The sequence below is a fragment of the Paralichthys olivaceus genome, chromosome 15 (assembly GCF_024713975.1).
Source record: "Paralichthys olivaceus isolate ysfri-2021 chromosome 15, ASM2471397v2, whole genome shotgun sequence".
Taxonomy (NCBI): Eukaryota; Metazoa; Chordata; class Actinopteri; order Pleuronectiformes; family Paralichthyidae; genus Paralichthys; species Paralichthys olivaceus.
In genome coordinates, this window is record NC_091107.1 from 14,959,309 (window position 1) to 14,970,197 (window position 10,889).

A 10,889-nucleotide genomic window follows, 5' to 3' on the forward strand; every position below is an offset into this window, starting at 1 on the left:
AATTAGTGCCAGACGACTTGATGTTGAAAGGTTGCCTGTGAATATCCAGCATCGATGTAACGAATGTGAGAATGTGCATATTGTTTGAAGGGATGTCTCTAAATAGAAGACCCTGAAAAAAAAGCAACGCTGCCTTTCTTTTAACATAGAGAAAGGGGCCTAATACTGTCAAGGGAGGGGGCGGCGAAGCTTAAGTATTCCTGTCTAAGTGTTAGCTATATCCATCCACCGCTTATCCTTTTTGAGGGTTGTTGGTGGGTGGGGGTGGGGGTGTTGGAGCCAATCCCAGCTGATGCTGTGCGAGAGGCGGGGTACACCCTGACCAGGTCACCAGCCTGTCACAGGGCCAATATACAGAGACAAACAATCATTCACACTCACACCTACTGTACATGGACATTATTTATACACTGATTACAATGACACTATAGTGTTAACGTGAACCAGTCAAGGAAACATGTGTGTTAGGTAGTGGAAGGTTGGAAGGTAGATAGATAGATAGACAGATAGATAGACAGATAGACAGATAGATAGATAGATAGATAGATAGACAGATAGATAGATAGATAGATTGATTTAGATATTAGAAAGATAGACTTAGACATAAAAATACAATATAAATAAGAATATATGTGTAATATATATACAGTATAAATGATATAACAACAATATATCTGTGGCTTGGTCTTTCATTTTTAAATGTTGATTAATTAAGAGAATGATTTTAGATATAATCTCAGCAGCCTATCAGTACAGACCATGTCCAGGATCCTCGAGATAAATCGTGATTGAGATTATCATAAAAATGCTTCGTAGGTACAATAAGGCGGTGGGGTGAGTGCGCCCCCTTGTGGATCTACGAAGATACAACACCCCTCTCGCACAGACCGGTTGTTGTGGTTTGTTTGTGTTTGCACCATTTGTCCCGAATGTGAAGAGAAATCGCGTCTATACATCGCATGACTCGAGCCGGGTCGTTCCGTGGTAAATTCGCGAGTGCGTTGCTCCGCCACAGAACCACTGCTGTTCGTGGCCCTGTGCGCTTTTCCCCTCCAACGGTAGAGGGCAGCATAAGAAGATGTCAACTCGGTGGACGAGGAAGTAGAGGTCCGGAGGAGGTAGCTGCCAGTGGTGGAGACATGTCAGAGAGCACTCAGCTATGCTAACGTAGCAGTGAGGGAGTTGTCCAGAATTGTCTTGGAGCTTAAAGGAGAGCTTTTAGCGCACGGAACCTCGCCAGCCGGCCTGAGGAGAGGGGCGGCAAACCGGCAAACCCCCACGGACCTGTGATATCTAACAACTGGTTAACTAGCGTTAGCTGACAGGCTAGCCGGAGAGCTCTCGATAAAAAGTAACGCCAGGGCTCGTTTCGTACAGTCATGTCTTCGGCCGGGGACTTCGGGAACCCTTTAAGGAAATTTAAATTGGTCTTTCTTGGAGAACAGAGCGGTGAGTGTGATGTTAAACACTTTGTGGGATGTCGAATATGAATGGAAGGGATGCGGCTAACACCAGAGTTTGGTAGCTTGCTCGGATGTTAACCAGTTAGCAAGCTAACGCTAGCAGGGTATGGATAAAGTTGGCACAGTGGGAGCATTGCGACACTAACTTGTTGCCTGCTGCGTGTCCACACTGGGTTCAAAGGAAGGCATCTTACTCACTGTCAGATAACACAAGTCTGCTAGCTAACGCGCTAACATAACGTCAGCAGCGAGTAGAAAGTTACGAGTGTCACTTAAGTGGAGAAGCTGCTAATACTTAATACTCGTTCTTAAAGTACTTTCAATGTAATTGCATTAGATGTATTCACTAAGTAGAGGCTGCAGTTACAGGCCAGGTTACGGTATTTGCTCCTGTGTTTCACAGATCACTTTGTCTACCCTGAGGGATGCATCCTGCCTGGGGACATTCCTATACTGTCCCTCTCCACAGTCCCTCTCCCAAGCTCAATACTGGCTTTACTTGTGTTGAATAAAAGAAGAGGAGAGGGTCTGCATGAGCTCAATATATAGTCCCGAACAGTGTGTCCAATGTCTTTCCCACAGTCTCCACAGCTGTGTGTGTGTGTGTGTGTGTGTGTGTGTGTGTGTGTGTGTGTGTGTGTGTGTCAGAACATCAACTTCTTGTATGTTCCAGCAACAAGCAGTCATTTTGTTTGATCCTCTATCCCAATTTTGAAATTGATGCAGCTTATATTCTTTATCCCAAATTTTCTTAATGCACATAACCTTTTGGGATTATTTTGGTGTCTGGTGACATGAGGCCCGGCTGTCCTGTGGTCTTAAAATAGTTTGTGACACTCTGTGACACAAATGACGGAACTCTTAGTGAAAACACATTTATGGCATTCATTAAGAAACTGCTTGTGAGAGGACCTTTTGGTTTTGACCACTATCTATTCTGTGTAATGAGATCTGTGCCAGCATCAATACTGATCCAGCTGATCTGATTGGTGCATCCCTAATATAGAATCAGAATGAGGAAGTGTAGAAAATGTGACAGTAACCTTCTACAGGTATTGTGTCTGCTTTTGACTACACAGCTGTGTTTCCATTTAGCCTTGTAAACAGCAGCATTGGCTGTGGCCATCATTTTATCACCACTTGATGCACAGTGTAACTGATCATGTAACCCGAGCTGAGCCGAACAGTCTGATGCTGGGAAGCTCAGTCCAGGTGCTCAGTACAATAGGTATGTGTCTCTGTAGTGAGGCAGGTTCTACTTCTATATATCAGCAAAGTTGAAAGTAAATGTAGGAATGTGGTGTATGACATTATAAGTTCATATCATAGATATGCAGCAGTAAAAAAACACAAAGTTGGGGTTGGACACAGCAAGGCAAATCATTTTAGAAGGGAGGAGAATGAGGCACCTGGTTTCCAACCCTTCCCATCTCTCTACATTCCTCAACCCTTTGACTTCTCTGACTCTTGGAATGGTCATGTACCACACCCCTTCATGGAAAAGGACTTTCAGAGGGGTGTGTAACACACTGCTCTCAGCCACATTCTCCTTCATCTGTGGCTCACTGTATACAATTTTAATGTTGCACTTAATGTTGCTTCTTGTTAATTTAACAGCTTTGTGTATTTTGCAGTAGATGGATGGTATGAATTCTTAGATATGTCATAACATCAGGAAAGTCAGGCCACAGTGGCAATAATTAATATTTAAGATTTTTGAAATTGTTCACACATTTTATCAAACAAGTTCACAAAAATGTGTCTTGGTTATTAAAAACAATAAAGCATTGTACCCCTCACAATTGCTTAATTAAAGTCCTGGGTTTTATGTAGCTTCTGTTGTTCGGTGATGGTGACAGCTGAAACTAGAATGCTAGAAAGATAGTCTGCTAAATATGGCAAATATGTTTTTTTGCATAATTCTGCCGACAATCAAATGCAGGGGTAATTATTTGTTTATTGGTCAATTATTCAATCGAAAGAAAATAATAATTTAATTACATATAATTGCTGGTTCCAGTCTTTCAAATGTGAGTGTCACTTTTCTGTGTTTTATTTTTTTATAAATTGAATGGATTTGACCAGAAAAACAAGCAATTTCAATATTTTAACTCTGGCTGTTAGACATTACAAAGAGCATTTTTCACTGATTTCCTATATTTTATTGTCTAAACAACTAATTAGTCAAATCATTCCCTTAAAAGTATAACAGATGATTAATGGAATCAATACATTAATTACTTAGAAAAAAAAAAGCATTAGTTGCTGTCTATTTTTTGATAGCAACACACAATAGCACATCTGAACACATTGTACCTGCACCATTACAAATTTTGATTCTGTTTTTTGTTTCGTTTTTTTCAGTGGGAAAGACTTCGCTCATCACCAGGTTCATGTACGACAGCTTCGACAACACTTACCAAGTGAGACCAACACCTCCACTGGATTTAATTACCACTTAAATAGTCCACATTATATTAATATCATCAGTAATGTTAATTCAATAATGGCTGTGAATATTTAACTATTTCTAACCCATTTTTCAGGCCACAATAGGAATAGATTTCCTGTCAAAAACGATGTACCTTGAAGACAGAACAGTAAGTTTTATTTTCTTCACTATTAGTCTTAGATCAATGGATGGAGAATGGGGAAAGTGTCTGTAAGGTGTCAGGAATGTGAAGGGGCACTTACATACTGATTTCTAACAAGATATGTCTTTGTTTTTTAACAGTTTAGTTGCATTCTTTCTAGAAAAAAACACCCTGCCCTCCAGTGTGAGCTGGAAGGCATTTTCCCTGGACCGTTGTCTATTTCTCTGTTTTTTTCCTTCCTCAACACAAGTTTTCTTCCTCTCCTTCCTACCCCTCCATCTACTCTCTCCATTCCTGTTTTGAAATTAAACACCTTACTTGATCAATAAAGGAGGTTTGATGACAAGTGAAGGGTGATTATTTATTTCTTCCCCACGTGCCCAGACAGCTCGCTCTTTCTGGTGGTCATTCACTACCTGCATGCACTATGCTTTCTCTGTCTTCTCCCATGCGTCTGACTTCATGTAGTTTTCTTTCAATTTGCTTTTTTGTCACCATAACTTACCTCATTTCTGACCTCGGTTTTTTCTTGTTTTGTTTTCATCCCTTCTGTTCTTTTCTTTTTTATCTTCTTTTATTTCTCCTACCATCCCTTTTGCCCCTCCTCTCCCACAGATCAGGTTGCAGTTGTGGGACACGGCAGGTCAAGAGCGGTTTCGTAGCCTAATCCCGAGTTACATCAGAGACTCAGCTGCTGCTGTCGTAGTGTACGACATCACAAGTAGGTGGACTACCTGTACATCCCCCTGTCCTCTGTTATATGTTCATATTATGACTTTCTTTAATTTAACAAAATAACGTCTTGTCAAATCCACTTAAATGCTAACTAAAACAAGCAAAGGTTTGTTTTATACTGTGATGTAACCACACATTTCTTAATGGAAATGTTGTAATTCCATATTTATATATCAGACTTGGCAAGATTTATACAATTCATAGTTCCACTTCATTGCAGGAACACTGTTAAGCTGTTTTCAGACATGAACTTAAGAAAATGTCCTTTTACATATAAAGAACATAGCAGGACATTGTTTGGTCAGACTCGTTCACAACAACACAGAGATTTCTGAAGTGTTCATGAGAGGATAACGCAGGAGGTAATGTTTAAATTACGCTGTGTAGATCACATGTTTTTGTTGACAACACATTGACACTAGCATTGGCCCTTTAACCAAATGCTCTCGAATCTCCTTATCTTGCCATGTTGACATCTTCTTTTGCATCTGCTGTGTGTAACACAAAAAAATCTCCTGAATGTTGATGCTCTGCTTACTGTTTTGTCCTCCTCCTTCTCTTTCTTAGATGTCAACTCCTTCCAGCAAACAACAAAATGGATTGATGATGTGAGAACAGAGAGAGGAAGTGATGTCATCATCATGTTGGTGGGAAACAAGACAGACCTTGCAGACAAAAGGTAAGCCCCCCCCCCCCCCCCCCCCAGTGCTAAAGGGCTCTCTCCATTAAGAGCATACTAATGAAGCCATCGATTGTAACTGCTGGCCAGTCAATACTGTGTTCTTCAGCCCCTCCTGAGACAGCATTCAATCAGAGGAAGTTATCTCTGCCCTTTGTGGATGTCAAAGCTGTGACGGTTGCTCTGCTGTTTTTTGACTGCTAGATGCCTTTGTTTGTTTCATTCCATGGAATGGATCATTAAACCCACTATAAACATTGGATGTGAAGATATCTGCCCTTTGCAGTTTAATTGTAAAGGTTTTCTTTTAAATATATCTCGTAAAGTTTGTTATGATGTGTTTTTATTTTGTTGCATTGATCTTGTGTATTTAATCCACACCGACTTTAAATATCTACTTTTGTCAAACTCATACGCTCACTGATAGTTGTCAGTAGTGATGTATAATAGTTTTCAGTATGAAAGTGTGTTCTGTGTGATCCTCTAAATCTACCTGTTTAATTAAATTACATTTGTATTTTGCTGTGCAACTTTTAACCCCCTTATCTACCACAGGCAAGTATCTATTGAAGAGGGTGAGCGGAAAGCCAAAGAACTAAATGTAATGTTTATTGAGACTAGTGCGAAAGCAGGCTACAACGTAAAACAGGTAAGAGTGCGTGTGAGTCGTGCTCTGTATTCCTGCTGCAGATGCTGCCACCTTGGCGTCACTTCCAAAGGTCACCTGTCAAAATCTAATTTACTAGATGTTGCAGGATCTTAAAGTCATTTATGTCCATTTTTCTCAAGTGGTAGTTTTGGAAAATATTTTGTTTTTTATTTTCTTATTTATTTGCACAGCAAATAAGGAGCTAGAACCAGCAGCTGATTCTCTTAAAGGTCCAGTGTGTAAGATTTAGGTGAAAGGGATTTTTATTTTTACTGGTGTGTTTCATCTAAATTGTATGAATTGTTGTTTTCTTTACCATAGAATAAACGCTTTATATTTAAAACTGTGTATTTACATGGAGGGGGGTCCTCTCTGTGGAGGCCGCCATGTTTTTTTACTGTCGTCCAAACTAAAACCTTTTTGAGTTTTCATGACAACTGAAGTTCACCACAGGTTCTATTTCATGGAAGGGGAGGGTGAGATGAGGAGTATTCAGCTGCAACATGCAACTTCACCTCTAGATGTCACTAAATTCTACACACTGAACCTTTAACCCAGAAACTGGGAAAGGGGTGAAACATTTAGTACAAACAATCTATTCCCAAAGAAAAATAACCTTACCAGCAATAAAGCTAACTTTAACTGTTAGAAATGCTGGTAGCAGATTTTGTCCCTGTTGTAAAGACCCAATCTGCAATTTCTCCTGTTTCAAGTTTTTATCTAAGCTAAGCTTATTAGGCTACAGACAGTTACAGCTGCTGATTTGTCATACACACAAGGGAGTGGTAATAGTTACTACTCTGCTTCTCTTCCTGTTGTGTAGCTCAGCTGACACAATTAACAGCCGCAAAGTCTATCTGGAAACTTTTGGTCTTGAGCAAAGGTGACAGTAACAGCAGGAAGGGGCACGACTTGTTAACCTACTTCAACGTAATCACTACGTATATTTTTTTCTCCTTGTCTTCTTGTCCATGTCTGTGGTGGTATGTGCGTCTCCCTCTGTGTGTTTGTGTGTGTTGTGTGCGGTGACTCGTGGGCCATCACAGACAGATAACCACAGAGGAGGGAGAACAGAGAGCGAAAGAGATGAATGTTCTGTTTATTGAAACAAGTGCAAAGACAGGCTACAATGTCAAACAGGTAGAGAGTGTGCGCCTTTTTGTGTGTGTATGTGTGTGTAGTGCTCATGCTCTCGTCTGATCAGCTTCTGTTTGACACGCATGCGTGCGTGAAGGTGTGCTTTAAAGCTCAGCTCTGTCGAATCGTGTGGATTTGTCTTTCAAGCTCTCTCCCACTTGGTCAAGCATTTGAATTTTATTGGCCAAACTGATCGTACAGATCAAACAGTCATAGAGGTGGGTCAGGGTTTGCAAACCAATAATCCTCACTCCACCGATGACCACAGTAACAGTGTTTATGTTGCTGTGAAAACTGCATGTAATCAAGTCTAGCTCTACATGATGCTGCTTAAGTCAAGTTCACACAACACAGCTTTGAAAGTTGTCCGATCACTGTGCAGTTCACACACTACACAACCTTTCACCAGGAGAAACCCCCAGCTAGCATTTCTCTTCTCCAAACTGCATTTGATCACAAAAATGCATGTGAGAAGAGTCAAAGTGAATCTGACAGAGCCTCCTGTTGTTCTGTGTCATCTTGCTACAGAATGACACATTTAGCTGGAGGAGAGGTGAAACGTTTCAGTGGACACAAGAGAGTAGAGAGTAGCTCAGGATGCATTTTTCTGTCCGGACCCATTTGAGCCCAAGAGAACCTGAACCCTACTGTTTTATCTGTCTGAAACCGAACTGAGCCGATGCAGATAATATAAGCTCCACTGAGTTTGTGTCACCTTTCCACACGCATGGTTATTGCTTGATTTCCTCTGATTACATCAGTCAGGAAGCTTAAATGTGTGCAGTGTGAACTAGGCTTCAGCAAGGGGGGCAAGCATGTTCAGCATCATCACGCATTCAGCACACTTTTCTGTGTTCATGTGAATCCATCAATCACTTAAAAGCTCTTATCAATGGAAGGTCTCATTAAGGCTTAGCTTCTCATGTCAAGCCACTTATGACCTCACAGTGGCTGCTGAATTCAAATCAGACTTTATAAAGCTTTGTTGGGCGTCGTCCTCTGTGTGAGCTTCAAGAGGTCCTTGTGCTAAATCATGTGTTAGGAAGACACACAGACTACATTGACTACATTTCCTGGTCCGACTGAAAACATCTGGTTATCTTTCCCTCCAGCTTTTCCGTCGTGTGGCAGCAGCCCTCCCTGGAATGGATACCACGCAGGACAAGAGTAGAGAGGACAGTATCCTTTATGTTCATGTTGCTGTCTGTGTCTGTCAAACCAGTCAGGAGGTCTCCTTACTCTTTTGTGTCATGTGAATGGTCCATACCAGGAGAAAACTGTTGTTTAACCCATGTGTCCATTCAGGTTTACCTGATCTGTGAGGACACATATTGCGTTCAACTTCACTCCCTGATTTACTAAGCATCATCGTAAAAGCATAGTGCACCCAAAAATCTGTTGCTTTATTTCATATAAAATAGATGCTTACTAAAGGGTTTTTTAGGATGCTCCCATGGATTCACAGAAGTTAGTTAGTTGTAACTCTGTAAAGACACTGTTCACACTGAAATTGAATTATTTGTTGAATATTGCTTTAAATGAAATATTTCATTTAAAGTTTCAATCCTAACATCTAGCACTACTGGGAGTGTCCACAAATTGCAAACCATCACTCAAATAAGACTTTATTTATTGTATAATCAACATGCTCAGAATTGCGAGATGTGCACAAGGGTGCGTTCTTGAGAGCTCAAAGAGCAAATCAAATCAAGTCAGGTCATGTTCAAAGCTTCCAAGGCACCTGGCAGTGTAAGACAGTATAAATACAATCTACAATAGGTCAACACATCAAGTAACATTTTTTTTTGTCTGAATGCTTTCCTGTAATATAATTAGGGTGAGGGATGGTTTAATGTTCTGCAAATAACTTTCTCATTTATCTTTTATACTTCAAACTTGACCGGGAAGCTGTTGTCTATTTTTGTTCACATTTTGTTCCTGTGCTGTCGTGTTCTTTAACTCCTAAACTCTTCAGTGATTGACATTAAGCTGGAGAAGCCACCAGAACAACCCATCAGCGAAGGAGGCTGTTCCTGTTAATGTCGGCCAGTGTCGCAACTAAATAATTCTATTTACTGGCTTTTTCCTCAAACTGGGTCAGTTCTTCTATGTCTACGCTCTTCACTACACCCGCCTCTGTGCCCCAGCCTGAAAGATAACACTATATCCACTGTCCTGATCATCCTGGAAAACCATGAGCCCTCAAGTCATAAATCAGTTAAATTGAATATTTGCACTGAGACACATACATTGAGACAGTATTCAAAGCTGGAGCTCAGCCTGCTCACTGTCATTTCAGATGAAATGACCTTTTGAACCAAACTGAAAGAAGAAAAATGTATATTAAAGATGTCATATCAAAGTATGTGTTCAAGAGTGAGAATATTCTTTATAAAGTTGAATATTGCTTTAAGCTTAATAAGCACAGTGTGGCTGTTGTGTGCATTTGTTAACATAATTTGTTCTGTTGCAATTGATTGGCAAAGATGCATTCATGAATTGTGTTGAACAAAATGTTTATTTAACTGTCTGGAATCATGTATGGAAAAGTGAATTGACATATTTGGGCGATCAAAGTGTTGACAAGTTTACAGTACACACACACACACACATATACAAGGCAGCCATGAGTTTATTGTAAAGTGAGTTTTTACTTTGAGGTGCTTTTACTAGCAGAGTCACTGATCTCCCAACATGCACCAGCATGATTTACCACTGAAACCACACACACACCACTGCATGGTCACCACAAACAAGCACAAACAACACCTTGTAAAAGAGCTACGCTAACACTACACCATCCACATTACCGTCCTTCCTCTCCTCACATTTGTCCCTTGAATTATTTGACTGGCTTCCAATTTCTTTCTTTCCTTTTTATTTGGATCGAGATTATTATTTTTTGAGGACTGCAGCAATCATAGATTATAACTATTTCTTTGTTGATAGTGTTTGAGGAGGATTTTGTCCTGTATTAAGAATTATAATCATAAAACCCACCATAAACATTAGAAGTGGAGATATTTGCCTTTTTGGAATTTAATTGTAGAGGTTAGGGTTGGCTTTTGGGTTCTCTAGTTTGGTTTGACATTTTATGAACAATTTAAAGTTTTTGATTTCTTTTGCTTGTTTTAATTTAATTTTTTTGTCATTGATCTTTTTGTTAGTGATTATTCTACATGTGTATTTAATCCACAATGACTTGTAATATTTATTTCTGTTGGATTCATGTTTCTTTTTTATGGCTGTTAATATCTTCACTTTTGCTACGAGTCCTGAATCACTAATAAATGTGCATCCATATAGACCACCTTTAACAGAATCAGTAGAGCGTCTGCGGTTCCTTCCACCACTTTTAAATGGCAATTTGATCATCCTGATAATACTGTGCAATTTTTGTGTAAACACATGGAAGAGAGATTTGTAAAGTAGTCTTTAATGTTGCTGTCTGGTATGGTTTTAAATGAAAGAATAAAAATACACTTGTCACAGCTGCAGAAATGCATTTCTCATTACCTCAATCAAGGAGGTCATGCTTTCACCCCTCTCTGTTTGTTTGTCGGTCGCTTAGCAAGAATGATTACCATCAGGTAAGTTTCCGGGATGGGTCCGGCAAAGAAGCCAATATATTT

General features: G+C 40.0%; 1 protein-coding gene across 3 annotated transcripts; it reads left to right on the forward strand.

Annotated features, from left to right (window-relative positions):
- Positions 1–1,077: 1,077 nt before the first annotated feature.
- Positions 1,078–10,758, forward strand: LOC109628705 (ras-related protein Rab-6A). Of its 3 annotated transcripts, none has more exons than XM_020085990.2 (8): positions 1,078–1,449; positions 3,828–3,886; positions 4,010–4,063; positions 4,673–4,778; positions 5,360–5,471; positions 7,167–7,260; positions 8,370–8,436; positions 9,233–10,758. In XM_020085990.2, the coding sequence occupies exons 1-8, from the start codon at positions 1,380–1,382 to the stop codon at positions 9,295–9,297; spliced, it is 627 nt and encodes a 208-aa protein (XP_019941549.1). In that variant the 5' UTR covers positions 1,078–1,379; the 3' UTR covers positions 9,298–10,758. The 3 variants fall into 3 exon arrangements, 2 of the variants coding, with proteins under 2 accessions (XP_019941549.1, XP_019941548.1); XM_020085989.2 differs by lacking the exon at positions 7,167–7,260 and adding an exon at positions 6,027–6,120 and having other exon boundaries at positions 1,079–1,449; XR_011238631.1 differs by having other exon boundaries at positions 1,086–1,449; positions 6,027–7,260.
- The last annotated feature ends 131 nt before the right edge of the window (positions 10,759–10,889 follow it).

What these genes read in the sequence shown, in the direction of transcription:
- LOC109628705 (XM_020085990.2), top strand. Translation starts at nt 1,380, where the DNA reads ATGTCTTCGGCCGGGGACTTCGGGAACCCTTTAAGGAAATTTAAATTG. An exon ending in TGTACCTTGAAGACAGAACA is followed by an intron (nt 4,064 to 4,672) that starts GTAAGTTTTATT and finishes CCTCTCCCACAG; the next exon opens with ATCAGGTTGCAGTTGTGGGA. An exon ending in ACAGACCTTGCAGACAAAAG is followed by an intron (nt 5,472 to 7,166) that starts GTAAGCCCCCCC and finishes GGGCCATCACAG; the next exon opens with ACAGATAACCACAGAGGAGG.